The sequence below is a fragment of the Caloenas nicobarica genome, chromosome 24 (assembly GCF_036013445.1).
Source record: "Caloenas nicobarica isolate bCalNic1 chromosome 24, bCalNic1.hap1, whole genome shotgun sequence".
NCBI lineage: Eukaryota > Metazoa > Chordata > Aves > Columbiformes > Columbidae > Caloenas > Caloenas nicobarica.
Window position 1 is genome coordinate 3,335,495 of NC_088268.1, and position 16,274 is coordinate 3,351,768.

The 16,274-nt window shown below is 57.6% G+C and overlaps 1 protein-coding gene across 1 annotated transcript in view; it reads left to right on the top strand.

The window, feature by feature from the left end:
- The window catches only part of KCNH6 (potassium voltage-gated channel subfamily H member 6), a 32,326-nt gene extending 16,405 nt beyond the window's left edge, over positions 1-15,921 (top strand). The window contains exons 4-14 of the mRNA XM_065650909.1: positions 886-1,097; positions 5,194-5,622; positions 6,320-6,719; positions 7,010-7,209; positions 9,646-9,898; positions 10,359-10,552; positions 11,394-11,493; positions 11,782-12,069; positions 12,952-13,132; positions 14,204-14,402; positions 14,673-15,921. Of these exons, the coding sequence (XP_065506981.1) occupies positions 886-1,097; positions 5,194-5,622; positions 6,320-6,719; positions 7,010-7,209; positions 9,646-9,898; positions 10,359-10,552; positions 11,394-11,493; positions 11,782-12,069; positions 12,952-13,132; positions 14,204-14,402; positions 14,673-14,960 (2,744 nt within the window). The 3' untranslated portion in view covers positions 14,961-15,921. The remainder of the gene's footprint in view (positions 1-885; positions 1,098-5,193; positions 5,623-6,319; positions 6,720-7,009; positions 7,210-9,645; positions 9,899-10,358; positions 10,553-11,393; positions 11,494-11,781; positions 12,070-12,951; positions 13,133-14,203; positions 14,403-14,672) is intronic.
- The last annotated feature ends 353 nt before the right edge of the window (positions 15,922-16,274 follow it).

Below are 16,274 nucleotides of genomic sequence, written 5' to 3' on the forward strand. Positions count from 1 at the left end.
GTTGCTCAGAGCCCCGTCCAGCCTGGCCTGGGATGTCTCCAGGGATGGGGCATCCACCACCTTTCTGGGCAAGAAGTGACCAACACTTCTTGGGTCAATGTCAGAGTACAAGGGATAGAAGGGGTAGAAAACTGACAATATAACCCTGCCCTGGCTGTGGGAGATAGAGAGGTTGGGACACACTGGTTACGGTGCTTGGGGCTGATCCTGCAGCCCTGGCTGTGGGTACATGCTCCCTTCCATGACCACACATGGCCACAAGCCTGACCATGAACTGACCACATCTGGGGCTTCCTCCTGGTCCTGCACTGGGGTTACCAAGGGAAAACTGCTGGGATCCAGCCCCACTACAGCTCTTCTTCAAGAGAAAGCTCTGACCTCCATACCTGGAGCATGGGGGTGGAGGAAACATCTGAGTGGGGACATCATCCAGCTCCTGGCTCAGTTTAGTGGCCAAAACCCAAGGCAGCAGCTCAGGAGCTGTGCTGGGCAGGCTGAAGCATGCAAGGGTGGAGGAGATCCATCTCCTCCTTCATCCGTTTTCCTGCCAGTTTTGGCATCTCTCTCTGGTGGGTCTCATTGGAGCTGGTCTCCAACCCACCACAGTCTTCAGGGGTGGCAAAGAATATTGCGTGCCTCTATGATTTGGCAGCTGCTCTGAGCCCTCTGAAGGAGGTTTAATGGTGAAAAGATGGGTGATATGTCTGAAAAACAGCCCCCTCTCAGGAAGAAGCCAAGCCTTCATGGCCAGGCAGACATTGGTACCTTCTGGTGGCACCTTGTGGTGGTCCCCAACTCCTGAATGTCCTACACTGAGGTCAGGGCTCTGCAGATTGGCTCCTGCTCACACTGCCCTTCTCAACGCTCCTCTCCATCCTCTTCCAGAGACTTCCCACGTCAAACCCAACCCTCCAAACTCCACCTCAGACTCAGACCTCATGAAGTACCGGACCATCAGCCAGATCCCCCAGTTCACGCTCAACTTCGTGGAGTTCAACCTGGAGAAGCACCGCTCGGGCTCCACCACGGAGATTGAGATAATTGCTCCCCACAAGGTGATGGAGCGCACCCAGAACGTCACCGAGAAGGTCACACAGGTACGTGGGAGGTGAGATGCCACCGAGGCAGTGGTGGGGTGGTGGTCCAGCTGCTGGGGTATGATCACAGCCATTCCTGTGGGTTTTGGAGGAGTTTTAGCAGAGAGTGCAGTGATACCTGGAGTTTGCAGCCCAGGAAATGCCCGTATCCTTATGTTTGACTTTTGTCTCTTCCTCTGAATGGCTGAAATGCCTTTTTTCCCCCCTTAAAAAAGTATTTCTGGTGATTCGTGGCTGGGGAAACACCGGCATGAACTGCTAGTGGTGTGATGGTGGCTTCGAAGGGGACACACATGTATGCGTGTGTGTGCATGTGGCTTTGTCCATGGGGGAGGCTCTGGCCACCGTCTCCTGCCCCCAAAGCTGGGGTGGAGCCCCCCAGGAGCACAGGTGGCCCTGAGGGACTGGGCCAGGGACCCCCACCAGGAATACAGGTGGCCATGCCCAGGGCCACGGGATCCCCTGGGAGACAGCAGGTGGCACTGCACTGTCACCAACACGTGTGGCACTGCCCCGTCGCTGCAGGGGACACTGGTGGCAGCGCACTGTGTCTGTGGGGGACACACACGGCACTGTGCTGTCACCACGGGGACATCAGTGTGTGTGAAAGGTGCTGCTGCATCCCACAGTCCTGGGGTGGGAGCTCTTACAGTGGGGAAACTGAGGCACGGGAAAGACATGATATAAAAATATATCTAAGGACACCATTGCCAGCAGCAGCTGAGGGGCAGTTTAATGAAAATGCAGCCAAGTGACCCCAGAAAAGCCTCTGGGCTTGACAGTTTGTTCCATCAGAGCGGGATGTTCTGCAGGATTTTCCTCTCATCTCGGTGCAAAACTTTATCCCTGCTCCCCACAGCACGGGCCAGTTTTTAGGCTTGTTGTCCCCCTGACTTGTCCCCTTCATCCCAAAACCTCAGCCCCTCTGATCTGAGGGTGACCACAGTGACCCAGGATCAGCCCCTGAACACCCCAGTGCGACAGCAAGCAGCCTCCATGCCCGTCCCCATCACAAGGAACACTCATGCACCGGGGACCACAGGGGTGACACTGTCAGGGTGACACCGGCCGCTCGATGCCTGGTCATTAGGTGGTTGTGGGGTGATGGGATGGGAGCTGACGAGTGGTGGCTGCAGGGCCCACGCGGCATCCACAAATCTTCCCTTCACCTTAAATCTCCAGGCAGGGTGGGTTGGGATGGGGATGGAATGGGATGGGATGGGATGGGATGGGTTGGACCTCTCCTCCCCATGGCCTCAGGGGACCCAGGTGTCCTGCTTGTCCGCACCCCCATGTCACCCACGCCTCCCGCCAGCCATGGCTCCTCGTTCCTTGACACTAAATAATTCACCGGTGAGGTAGAGACGGCGGCGAGACGCTGGTAACAGCGTCTAAAAATACTGTCTGGAGGGCAGGGAGAAGCAGCCACAGGCTGGTCGGGGGCGTCTGTCCCCGCAGCGAGCAGGCAGGGAGGGCAGGTCACAAGTGCAATGAGGGTGCTGGGCTCAGCCCACGAGGGCTGCAGCTCTGGGACACGGCCAGAGGCACGTGGGGACACCATGGGGTTGGTGCCACCAGGCTGTGGTCCTGTCTCGCAGGTGGCACCTCTGCCAGTCCCCTCGAAGTGCCCCATGGGTGGTGGTGGAGCTGGGCAGGAGGGTGCTGGGGACAGGGATGGGGACAGGGATGGGGACAGGGATGAGGGTCCTGGATCCGTGCTAGGAGGGACATGGGGTCAGTGCCCACCTGCAGCCAGCACCGTGGGCCTGATCCTGCCCCGCCTCTTGTACCTGAGGGTCTCCTGGTGATTCTGGCGTGGCCACCTTCCCCAGCCCGCTGTCCCCCTTCCCATTCCCATCCCCAGCACAGCGGGGAGGAAGGCGCGTGGCCGCTGGAACCCACGGGGCTCGAGCGGTGGCCTGGGTTAGCCAGGGCCGTGGGAGCCCCCCCGCTCCGTCACCCGCACACACCCGGCTCCCTCCTCCCTCCCTCCTCCTCCTCCTCCTCCTCCCTCCGGCCGCTGCCTCGCTCGCTGCCCGGCACCCAGCACCCCGCTGCCGGCACCCAGCACCCCGCGCCATGAGCCTGCGGCTGCCGCTGAAGCCGGTAAGTGCCGGGGGAAGGGGAAGAGGGACAGGGCACCCAGTGGGATCGCAATGGGGGACACCCGGCACTGCCACCCCCAGAGACTCCCGGGGCCACCCAAGGGCGCACCTACAGCCCTCCTGTCCCCAAGGGGGAGAGAGGGACAAGGCTGCAGCTGCCTCCTGGCTCTGCTTTGGTTTGGATGCTGTTTTGGGAGCAGTTTCTTTTCCCTTTTCTGCCTCAGATCTTTGGGGTCCTGGCTTTTTATTCATTCCTGCCTGGAAAACAACAGGGCTTGACCTGCTCTTGCTTCTGCTGCAAGACCCGGGTGCCAGGAGCAGGGACATGGGGCAGGGCAGGTGCCCCAGTGTGGGGAGCAGCATTTGGGGCCCCAAATTCAGAACTGACCCTACAGAGCTGCTCCCGGCAGGGCAGCATGGGGGGATTTGGCTGCTGAGGGTGGGAGCATTGCTGGTTTTTGCAGACACATGGCCCAGGAGCACATCTCGAGTGTGCTGGGCACGTCTGAGCTTTGAGATCAAGCGTTTCGCTGAGGTCTCCTTGTCCTCTTCCCCGCCATCCCCGCAGCAGCCGGTCCCCAAGCCCAGCCGGTGCCTCATTCCCCTCCGCAACGATTGTGTTTGGGTCACTTTTTCCTATCCCTCCCCTGTCCCTTTGCCAGCGACGTCGGCAGCTCCCGCTGCCCCATTGGCGCTTGCGTCCCCACGGGGGCCCCAGCATCGATTGGCTTTGATTAATCCACGCCGGGCTCCCGAATGCCCTTCGCAGCCGCGTGTTTCCCACCCGCCCGGCCGAGCCCGTGCGTCCCTGCATGGGTGATGCCACGGCCCCGGTGCTGCGCCCGCCGTGCCGGTCCCTGCCAGGGCGTGCAGTGTTGGGGACCCCCATGGGGGACACCCAGACTTCGAGGCTCAGCTGCCGCCTGGGGCGCCGGGCAAGCTGCAGGCAGGTAGGAGCAGGGGGGACATCCCGGGCACGGGACCCACCGATGTCCCCAGGGTTGTGGGACGTGAGAGCGGCTGCTCGTGGTGGGATGGGGCTGTGGGGCTGGATCCGCTCTGGGTTGCAGCACCAGGAGACCTTGGGAAACCCTTGGACAAAATGGGTGTCAGTGCAGGAAGGATCAGGCCCTTTCTTCTGGATCTGTTGCCAGCGTTGTGGTGGTGCCCATCACTGTGGCTTCGGGACATGTGGAGCATCCTCTCTCCTCTCCTTCGCAACCTGGCAAAAAGCATCCTTTTATCTGGGGGCTTGGTGCCAGGAGAGAACACTGAGGTGCCCCTCGCCCTTCTTCCACAGGTGGCACTGGTGGGTGGCACTGCAGGGACACGCAGAGGACAACAGAGTGGCAGCAACAGGCAGAGAGGATCCCATTGCCCCCAGCTCCAAAAAAGCCCCTTCAAGCCACCATCTCTCAGCACCCAAAGCAGGACGGCCCCAGCCCGCCCGGTCCCTTGCATTGTGTCCCCAAGGTGGCTTCAGAGCCCATCAGGAGCTGGTGTTGGTCCTGGAGGAGGGAGCTGGGACAGGCCTAGGAGGTGTGGGGCCTCACTGGTGCCGTGGGAGCGTGTCCCCATGAGGGGAGACAGATCTGGGGACACATGACAATATGGGAGGGTGCCTGCATGCATGAGATGGTGTTTGCACGTCGGTGGCTGCAGGTCGCTCCCTCCCTGGGGATGCACTTTCCTCTCTGCGGGCATGGTAGGGTCTGAAGGCCATAAAGCAGGTAAATGGCTGCCCCAAGGGTGCTCTGGCCATCAGAGACAGACGAGGAGCTGGGCAGAGCTTGGTGTCAGCCATAGTGGGCAACTCACCTTGTGGCCTCCTAGAGAAACACATATGGAGGCAACAAAGGTGAAAAGGGTGTAGGAAACCCATTGCATGCTCCTTGCTGCCCCACCAGCACGTGGGAGCCCTTTGCCTGGCTCCTGGCCTTATCCGACCGCTCTCCTGGTCTCCTGTCCTTCTCACACCCATCTCCTGGCAGGTGCTGTCCCTGGGCGCTGATGTCCTTCCCGAGTACAAGCTGCAGGCGCCACGGATCCACCGATGGACCATCCTGCACTACAGTCCCTTCAAGGCCGTGTGGGACTGGCTCATCCTTCTGCTGGTCATCTACACAGCCGTCTTCACCCCCTACTCGGCCGCCTTTCTCCTCAACGAAGAGCAGGTGGAGGAGAACCACTGGAACTGCAGCTACTCCTGTGACCCGCTCAACATCATTGACCTCATCGTGGACATCATGTTCATTGTGGACATTGTCATCAACTTCCGTACCACCTATGTCAACATCAATGATGAGGTGGTGAGCCACCCTGGCAAGATCGCCATCCACTACTTCAAGGGGTGGTTCCTCATCGACATGGTTGCCGCCATCCCCTTTGACCTGCTCATCTTCCGCTCTGGCTCTGATGAGGTACAGGCCGGGCCTGGAGGACCATCAGGATGGGAGGGAACTCATGGATGGATGGGGATGTGTGGGAGAGGAAAAGAGGGATGTAGATGTTTTGATGTAAGCGGTGGATGGTTAGATCTGTAAGGAGAGGGGTGGTTAGTCAGGGGGATGGACAAGGATGTCATGATAGGTTTTTATTTAGCAGCTGGGACCTGGAATTTTATTTAGCAGGGTCAGACAGCCACACAGACCCAATTGTAAGTGCTCAGATAGTGTCTAACTGGGCCCATTCCCCTTGTTGGGGAGCAGGCTGGGAGCTCGGTTTAGGGACTGGGATCATGGGATGCCCTGTGGTTCCTGCGCTACCTGGAGACCCCACCTCAGCTCAAAGCCTGTGGGGTGGGGTGAAAGGCAGCTGTTTTGGGAGCAACGGCTGGCAAGGTGAGGACCCACCAGGAAACATGGGATTGGCCTTGGTTCCTCTCAGTTGGTCACCTGGAATCCCAGAGCTTGTCACCTTTATGGTCAGCAGAGGGAAAGTGCCCTTTCTGTGGCATGATTCATCTAACCCATTCCAGATGTCACCTCCAGGACAAGGTGACTCATGGTCTAGAAATGCATTCGTACCCTTCAAAGGGAGCACGGCTAGGCTGGAGACATGCCTTTGGCCAGATTCCTCCCCTGCTTGTCCCTGAGGTTTCTCCCCTCTCCCCTGCAGACCACCACCCTCATTGGCCTCCTGAAGACCGCCCGGCTGCTGCGCCTGGTCCGTGTGGCCCGCAAGCTGGACCGCTACTCCGAGTACGGAGCAGCCGTGCTCTTCCTGCTCATGTGCACCTTTGCCCTCATCGCCCACTGGCTGGCCTGCATCTGGTACGCCATCGGCAACGTGGAGCGGCCCTACATGGAGCACAAGATCGGCTGGCTGGACAACCTGGGCGACCAGATCGGCAAGCGCTACAATGATAGCGACCTCTCCTCCGGCCCATCCATCAAGGATAAATATGTCACTGCCCTCTACTTCACCTTCAGCAGCCTCACCAGCGTGGGGTTCGGCAACGTCTCACCCAACACCAACTCCGAGAAGATCTTCTCCATCTGTGTCATGCTCATCGGCTGTGAGTGCCCGCACGTGTCCCGCTGTCCCCGTCCCTGCTTTGGAGGTTGGAGGGGCTGCTCTGGGTTGAAACAGGGAGAGCATGTGGGATTTTAAGAGAGAATCTCCCTCCACCTGTGCTCCTTCTGCACAGACAAATGGATGGAATGATAGATAGAAATACAGGTTTCAGAAACCCACTGCTTTCAGGTCCATAGTAGATGCAGATTTTGAAAATCTGCTGGTTCCAGGTCCAATAGAGTTGGACATGCGCCTCCCTGTGTCCTGCTGAGTCCTGCTGTCTTGTTGCAGCTCTGATGTACGCCAGCATCTTCGGCAACGTCTCCGCCATCATCCAGCGCCTGTACTCGGGCACAGCCCGCTACCACACACAGATGCTGCGGGTTAAGGAGTTCATCCGCTTCCACCAGATCCCCAACCCCCTGCGCCAGCGCCTGGAGGAGTATTTCCAGCACGCCTGGTCCTACACCAACGGCATCGACATGAACGCGGTGAGTGTGGGGCGGGGAGGCCCCATGTCCTCATGGCACCTTGTCCTGAACAACCTGGAGTCCAGCTCTGGATCCATCCAAATATTTCCCATGTGGACAGGCTGAGAGAGTTGGGGTGTTCAGCCTGGAGAAGAGAAGGCTCCGGGGAGACCTTATTGCAGCCTTTCTGGACTTAAAAGGAGCCAAGAAGAAAGATGGGGACAGACTTTTCAGCAGGGTCTGTTGTGATAGGACAAGGGGTGATGGTTTTAAACTAAAGGAGGGAGATTGAGGCTGGACATGAGGAAGGAATTGTTGGCCCTGAGGGTGGTGAGAGCCTGGCCCAGGTTGGCCAGAGAGGTGGTGGCTGAACCATCCCTGGAGACATCCCAGGCCAGGCTGGACGGGGCTCTGAGCAACCTGAGCTGGTGCAGATGTCCCTGCTCGGGGCAGGGGGGGCACTGGATGAACTTTGAAGGTCCCTTCAACCCAAACCATCCTCTGATTCCATGATTTCCATCCTTTCCACCAGGATGGAGAGGAGGCAGAAGAAGACTTGGGAATGTGTCTGCCTGTCCACCTCCTGCCTCCCCCTTTCTCCTTCTCCCCTCTGTCTGTCCATCCCTCCACATTTATCCAGACATTTTCCAGGGCCATGAGGGCATTTCTTGGCCGGAGAGCAGGTTTGGTGCCGGCACGCTGGTGAGGAGCTCGGAGTCCCCATCGGCGCCGAGCGCTTTCAGGCCGGTGCCTGTTGGTGTCACAGAGCCGCGGAGCCGGTATCGATCCGGCTCCTCTCCACACCGCCGGTTGCTAAGCAAAACGCATCCCGCTCTCAGCAGCAGGGAAAGGAGGGCATTTAAATAAACCTCGATCCATTTTAATTAGAGCCCAGAGAGGCAGCTGTTTGTTAGCAAAGTGGGGATCAATGGCGGAGCCGCGCTGGAGAGACGCCGTGTCTCCGAGCCTGGCGGGGAGCCTTGTGCCGCCGGCTCCAGGGCACCGCAGGGGTGAGGAGGGGGCTCAGACGGGGTGTCTCAGGCTGAGACCGGGGTGACAGGACTCGGCTCACGGCCACAGGGTTCGGTGTGCAAATGTGGACGAAAGGATGAGACAAGGAGAGAGATGGGACCTGGTACTCCCCGTCTCTTGGCCCTGGGAGGCCGTTAGCCCCCTCGTTCCCAACTCATGCTCCCTTTTTTCTTAAGACTTGATCCTTCTCCATCCCTGAGCACCAGCAGGCCACGGATTTGCATGAATTCAACCTGTCTTTGGCTGCTGCCACCTCGTTAAACAACCGGGCGGCATTTGGGGATTTGCTGCTGGGAGAGCTTCAGGTTAAACCTCTCCCACGGAGGAGACGCCCTGGGCAATAACTAGAAGCAAAGCCATGGCACCCTACCAAGCAGAAGTTCTCCTGGCTTAGTGGGAAGCTGGGTCACAAATCCCCTGTGACTAGCTAAGCTTGTGGCTTGGATGTGCCGCTGCTTGCACTGATTCCTGCTGGATCCTGCTGAGACAAAATATAATCTAATCAATCATCCCATGGCCCGATCAATTCGTCCAGTCCTGATTTCCCGGTAGGAAAACTAAGGCACTGCTGCCAGCCTGTGAGATCATGATGGAGCCTGCTTGTCCAAGATTTGGCCACCAGTGGGATGTGAGAACAGAGCAAAGGAGGCCCCAGGGCCATAATAAACCACTGGCCCAGGTTGGCCAGAGAGGTGGTGGCTGAACCATCCCTGGAGACATCCCAGGCCAGGCCGGACGGGGCTCTGAGCAACCTGAGCTGGTGCAGATGTCCCTGCTCATGGCAGGGGGGGCACTGGGGGAGCTGGGAAGGGCCCTTCAACACAAAACATCCCGTGATTCTATGAGTCTATATGCTGCTCTCCAAAAAAATAACCCAAGCCCAGGTGGATTTTACCCTGGCACCATGAGTCATTGGTGGCAGCATTTTTCTCTACACTGTGAGTTTTACCTTGATTTCACCTTTAGATTTAGCTTTTGTTCAACACAATGTATTTGCCATGGGTTTATTTAGCTGTTGCTGCACACAACTGGCCTGTGCTGCTTCTTGGCATTCAGGCAGGTGCTGTTTAATTAGGACAGCGCCTCGTTACCAGTTTGTGCTCTCATTCAACCAAGATTAGTGGGCGTAAAGAGGAAAAGGTGGATATGCCACCAGTGGGTATAAATAGCTTGATCTGGTTATTATTATTATTTATTGCTCAGGAGGGCTCTCATCCCTGGCCACAAGCAGTCCAAGCCAGGGACAGGCAGGCAGGCGTCCACCAAGGGAAGATCAGAAGATGTCCCCAGCTTTGGCTTTTTGGGTTTGGGGGCTCCCCATTTGGCACCACCATGTAACACCATGTGTCACAGCCTCCCAGGGCTGCCACAGCTGTCCTTCCTGGGGACAGTGGTGTGATGACATCTCTCCCTTGCTGTCCACAGGTGCTGAAGGGTTTCCCCGACTGTCTGCAGGCGGACATCTGCCTCCACCTCAACCGCACGCTGCTCCAGAACTGCAAGGCTTTCCGGGGAGCCAGCAAGGGCTGCCTGCGCGCCCTGGCCATGAAGTTCAAGACGACCCACGCACCGCCCGGAGACACCCTGGTGCACTACGGAGATGTCCTCACCACACTCTACTTCATCTCCCGGGGCTCCATTGAGATCCTCCGGGAAGACATTGTGGTGGCCATCTTAGGTGGAGAAGTCCTTCCTTCTGGGAGGGCGATGGGCAACGGGGCAGAGGGTAATGGGTGAAGGATGGTGGGCGATGGGCAGTGCACAAAGGGTGGCAGGTGAGGGGTGAAAGACTTCTCCATGTCCTAGAGAAGGGAAGGCTGTTCCTCAACATCTGGCTGGTCACTACACCGGTGGACAGGGGATGGAGGATCCCAGTAGACATCAGGGAGAGGCCACAAAGGAGTGAGGAGAGCCGGGCACGACTCATTAGTCCCCAACCATCACTGATGACCCATTGCCCTGCCTTGGTATCCCCATCAGTGATGGTTTTCACAGTATAATCCCCAGCATCCACAATCAAGGTCGAGTTTTCTGGGCATCCCCTTGTCCATGAGCCCCAAAGTGAGGTCTGCTGGTCGAGCACATCTGGAACTGGGGTGGCTGCCCACCTCCCCCTAACGAGTTGTCTGTTGGCACAGGGAAGAACGACATCTTTGGAGAGCCCATCAGCCTCTACGCCCGCCCAGGGAAGTCCAATGCAGACGTGAGGGCCCTGACCTACTGCGACTTGCACAAGATCCAGCGGGAAGACCTGCTGGAGGTCCTGGACATGTACCCAGCCTTCTCTGACAACTTCTGGAGCAACTTAGAGATCACCTTCAACCTGCGAGATGTGAGTGCCAGGGCTGTCCTAGGGGTTGACATGGTCAGTGCCTTAAATTTGGTGAGAGGGCTGAAGCAAGGATGTCAGCAGGTGCTCCTCACTCAGCTTGGTGGTGGATTGGCCCGTGTTTCCCAAGGCACTCGCCACGGGGTCACAGTTTCCCCATAGCCCAGCAGAAATGTGCATATAGCACATTCCTGAACTCTTTGGAAGCCATGTAGGTTGTACCATGCTCTGCAGCACCTGGAAATCATGTCCAGGACTGCTCCAGCCTGGGCAAGTGGGTCACACACATCTTTTGAGGCTGCTGGAGTAAGAAATATTCTCATACTTCATTTAGCTGGGTACCAGCTTCCTCTGAAAATTCCTTTTTAAATAATCATGTCCGTGAAAGGCTTGGAGCATTTTTGCCATTGCTGTTTGACTCTTAAACTTCATGACTGGACTTTGTCCTTTCCTGCTATTTTTTTCAGAGACACTTTTCTGGTAAGTGTTACAGAAATTACGCATTCCAGCCACCATAACAGGGTTCGACTCTAGGTATCTGCATAAAGCAAAAGATACATTCCTTGATGACAGTGCTTTTTATTAATAGCGCTACAGCTCAAGCTGGGTGCCTCCAAAGAGGGGCCCCAAACAAAGAGACCCCACGGCAATTATACCCTTACAATGTCAGTTCCCCACCCCTTACACAATAGTTCAGGCCACTGGGTCGGACAGGGCAGTGAGACGAGCCAGAGGTAGCTGGAGAATAGCCCCAGGAGGATGCTGAATGGGCTGTAGCCCCCGTGGCACCCATGGATGGGACATGGCACCCTTGCCCTGGTGACCAGCCCCTCTCATCCCTCAGGCAGACAGCGTTCCCCGCACGCCGCTCAGTGAGGAGTACGACTGCACGTACCGGCGGGCACGCCGACGCAAGCACTCCCTCTGCCAGCCCAACAAGCCCGGTGAGTCCCTCCGCGTCGGCACAGCCCAGCTTGCAGGGCTGGGGAGCGGGATCATCATTTAATTAGTGCCCTGGCAGGCACCCCGAAGCAGAGGCGGCTGCTGGCGCCTCTGTCCATGCAGACCAGCCTATATGTCCCCACCACGGGGCATCCACACTGTCCTTCCTCCCTCCCTTCCTCCCTCTCCTTAGGATGCTCCAGCCCTATAGATACTCTAGAGGGACTAGGGGCTGATTTTGCCACGTGTGGTAGGTACCCCCAAAATTAACCTGTTGTGCTGCCCCACAGACCCAGACACGGGCATCCCTGATGCAGAGCAGTATCATACCTACTCAGAGCTCACCAACCCGCAGGACCCGCTGAGTAAGGACCGGTGGGACGACCTGGGCAGCAGCACCACTCACTGCTCCCAGACCAGCGATGACGAGGCCAAGACTGGCAGCCCTGCAAAAGCTGAGCCCTTCCCCACGTCCAAAAAGGATGACTTTGCTCTGCCCACGCTCAGCCTCGTCACCACCAGCGCCGGCGGCACGGAGGTTGGCAAGCAGGCGGCGGAGAGCAGCCAGTCCTACGCAGGTAGCCACGGCTGCAGCCCAAGCTGGCAGGAGGGTGGTGAGGGATGGTTGAGTACAGTGGCTTTGTCTTGGGGCAGAGCCAAGCAACCCAGGTAGATTTGGAGCACAAGTGTGATGAGGAGCGGTTGAGGGAGCTGGGGCTGTTCAGCCTGGAGAAAAGGAGGCTGAGGGGAGACCTTCTCGCTGTCTACAGCTACCTGAAAGGAGGTTGGAGCATGGATGGTGTTGGTCTCTTCTCCCAAGTAGCAAGTGATAGGACAAGAGGGAATGGCCTCAAGTTGCACCAGGGGAGGTTGAGGTTGGATCTGGGGAACAATTTCTTCCCCAAAGGGCTGCGGGGCATTGGAACAGGCTGCCCAGGGCAGTGCTGGAGTCACCATCCCTGGAGGGGTTGGACAGACGGACATGAGGTTCTCAGGGACATGGGGCAGTGCCAGGGCTGGGGGAACGGTTGGACTCGATGAGCTTGAGGGGCTTTTCCAACCAAAATGATTCTATGATTCTATGATTTGAGGGGAGCCATTCTTATGGCCAAGGTTCTTTGCTGCCTTTTGTCCCTGGTAGTATCAGCTCTGCCCCGCCCATGCTCTGCAGTTTCTCCTGGCACCCAGGGACCACTTTGGGGCTGCCTCAAATGCTATGTGCCTTCCATAGGTGTGTTGGGTGCCAGGGTGATGGACTGTCCGTGATCACCTTGTTTGCCAGGGTCACGGATGCCCATAAGCACCTCAAATGCCAGAGTGATGGACTCTCTCTGAGCACCATGTATGTCAGGATGATGGCTCTCGAGGAACGTGTTGGGTGATAGACTCTGGAGCACCTCCATGCCCATGGGGCTGGGGGATGCAAGACAGAAGTGCTGAGATGTCCCTTCTCCTTCCAGCCACCCCCTTGGACATCCCCAACATGTTCACCTTCTGGGAGGACCGAAGGCCGAACCACCACCCAGAGCCTCTGCAACACATCTCCTTGGTACAGAGCTCACGGGACATCCCTCTGCACAGCGACTACAGGCCAGGGCAGATCGAGTCCAGGCTGGAGCTCCTGCAGGCCCAGCTCAGCAGGTGGGCAGGTCCCTGGACAGAGGGTTGGAGAGTTCCCAGGTGGGCTCTGGGCCATCACCTGCTCTCCAGGGGTGGCTGCAGAGGGCTCTGTCTCAGCAGATGGCACCTCCTGACCCCTTGGGACAGTGAATTCCTTGGGGAGGCGGTGGGAGCACTTTGCAAATGCAGCAGCTTCTCAAACCACAAGTCCTGGCCCCAGCCACAGCCCAGCACTTTGTTTGTCACTGTCCCACCACCTCGGCTGCCACTGTCCCACCACCCCCGGGATCTGCCGCTTTGCCGCTGCCTCCAAACTCAGTGCAATCGCAGACACAAAAACACCCCCAGTCTCGCCACCCGAGCCCTTCGCAAGCCTCTTCTTCGTGTTGCAAACAGCTGCAAACACCCTCTTGCTTGAGCAAATGAGCCTTGTGCACATTGTTGCCCTCTAAATACGAAAAAAGACATGATTTTTGAACAAGAAGGAAGAGCCCACCCCGGAGACATGAGTTTAAAGTCCCCAGGTAGAACCCACCTGAGCGGTTGGCTCTTCCACCCTCGGCTGCTGCCCACGTTAAGCTCAGCTCACCGCAGAGCCCACACACAGATTTGTGTCTCGCCAACGTGCCATCCCCAGCAACAGGGACTTATTCCACTTTTCCATTTCCTTCTATTCCTCAGTTAAAAGTGGTTGGCACTGACCTGCCTTGCTCCCATCTGTCGGTACAGGCAGCTGGCCTGGAGAATCAATCCAGATTAAAACTAACCATTGCAATATTTTCCCCCCTCCGGGGTAGTTTTAGCTTTGTTCAGTTCCTCGCTCCAGATCCCAGTTTGGCTCCACAAAAAAAAAAAAAAAAAAAATTGGGCAGGGGATGATTGAGTGCAGCAGGAGAGAGATGGCAGGATTGATCTCTCTGTGGCAGCCCTGGCTTGGAGCTCTGCTAAAACCCTCACTGAACGGCGCCAGGCAAAGCATCATCACCCTGGGGCAGCCGAATCGGCACCTTCTCCCCAGTGCAATCCCTGCCTGGCTGTGGGTCTGGCTCTCATGGGATGCACCATGCTAACGCTGGGCTGCTCTGTCCCCAGGCTGGAGTCCAGGATGTCGTCAGACATTAACATAATCCTCCAGCTCCTGCAGCGCCAGCTGTCCCAAGTGCCGCCCGCGTACAGCCCCATCTCACCGTCCTCCCACAACCTGGCCATGTACGGCATCCTCCCGCGGAGCCTGGAGCCGCTGGCCCCCTGCGCGCCCTTGGAGGACGAGGAGCCAACGACCCTGGAGCAGGTAAGGCCACCCTTCCACCTCGGCCGAGCTTCTTTCCTTCAGATGGGTCTTGAAATGGGTGTAGATCTTCCTGGAGATGCTTCTGCCCATCGCGGATTTTGGGGCGCAGCCTGCCACTTCCAACACTACCAGGTTGCCTGGGGAGTGGGTTCCTCTGCTCAGGCAAAAAATAGCATTTTGGAACTTGGTGCCTGATGGGGTGAGGAGGGAGTGTGGCTACATTTTTTTTTGCTTTTGCCATAACCCACCTGGTTCCTCCTTTCCCACCAGAGCCCGAGCTACACGGAGGTAGAAAAGTTCCACTTGAAATCCAGGGACTCCTCATCAAGCGGGATGCACCTCGCTGTGGCATCCGACGAAACCATGACGGTCTACTCGGAGCAGGAGCACCATTCCCCACCTCTCCCAAACCTGGAGCCTCCCCACCAAAGGGCACCAAATACCCAGGGACTCTTGCGGGGCTCTCGTTTCCCTTCCCTCCCTGAGCACTTGGAGGCATCTTCCGAGCACCAGGACATTCAGAGACACCTCTCCGACCCAGTGCTTCCTGGAAGTTAGAGATGTGGGGGCTGCAAAGCAAGTCAAGAGGAACCTCAACTGCGAGCTCGGTCAGTTGATGTTGATTTTGACTGCAAGGGTACGACGGAGGACAATGCCATTGGCTCAGGGGTATAATTTGTAGCTGTCTTCTGCCACCGTGAAAGGAAGCGTAGAGTGGCTGGCTTCCAAGGTCAACGTTTTCCAGCGGTTCCCATAGAGTAGATTTCATTTGCACATTATAGCGAACCCAGAGCAGTTCTTTCTTACAGCCACCAACGTGGCTAGGCCACGCGGTAGCCACCACCTCTTCCTTGCCGCAGCTTCCTCTCGAGAACAGCGCAAGCCGAGCGAGCTGCAGTGACCGGAGGAGAGCAAATCCACGGCTCTTGGCTGCGAGGCCACTTTGCTGCCAGCTCTTTGGAGCAGGGACCATTGCGTTGGTACTGGGCTTAGCCCAGCGGAGCCTGTGGGCATCGCAGAAAAGGTGGTCACCGGTGGAGGAGGAGGAGATCTCCGCAGTGCGGTACTGGAGGAGCTGCAGGTGGGAAGCCCGAGACAAGGACAGAGGACAGAAGCTGCCCTTGTCCTACCTGACCGCCACCGGGAAACTAAGGGCCGGCAGCCCCCGCCACCTCAGCATGCTTCAGCATGAGTCCTAGGGCACTGACTTCTCCAGCAAGGCTGATCGCGCCTTGCAAACCCCAACACGCGCCCCACAACTCCCCCAAACAAACCCAACTGGTCACCGGCCTGGGCATAAAGCACAAAACTCGAAAGCACAATCCTGGAAAGCCCAAAAGCCTCAGACACCTCATCTCCAGCCCTTCCTCCCAGCTTCTCTCTTTTGATAAAGGTTTGATAGATGCTTCCTCCTCCCCAGCCCTTTCCCCGGCAGACTCCCGCTGCATCCCCCGTAGGAGAAGCCCACGTAGCCATGCCGCTCGGTTAGATGCTGTGACAGTCCTAGGCCGCCTGCTCAAGTAACGTATCGAGCTCCCTTTGAGAGTAGTAAAACTGTGAGCATCACTTCCTCTGGAATTTTAGCGTACACTTTGCTAATAAAGATGTTTTTGGCACCTAATGTGGATCAGAGCTGTGTTTGTTGGCAGCACCCGTGAATTCGTCCCCGGCGGTACAAAGCGCAGGCGCTAATCTGCAAAGATCCTTGTTGCTTCACCCAGTTGCTTCGCCCAGGGAGCGTGGGGCTAACGGAACCCACGCGCGGGTCTTACAGGTCAAGGATGGGACCCCAGATTGCCACAGTCCCGCCAAGGGGACTTTAGTTAATTAGTGACAATCTTCTCCCCATCCGTCACTCGGAGGAGGCGGGAC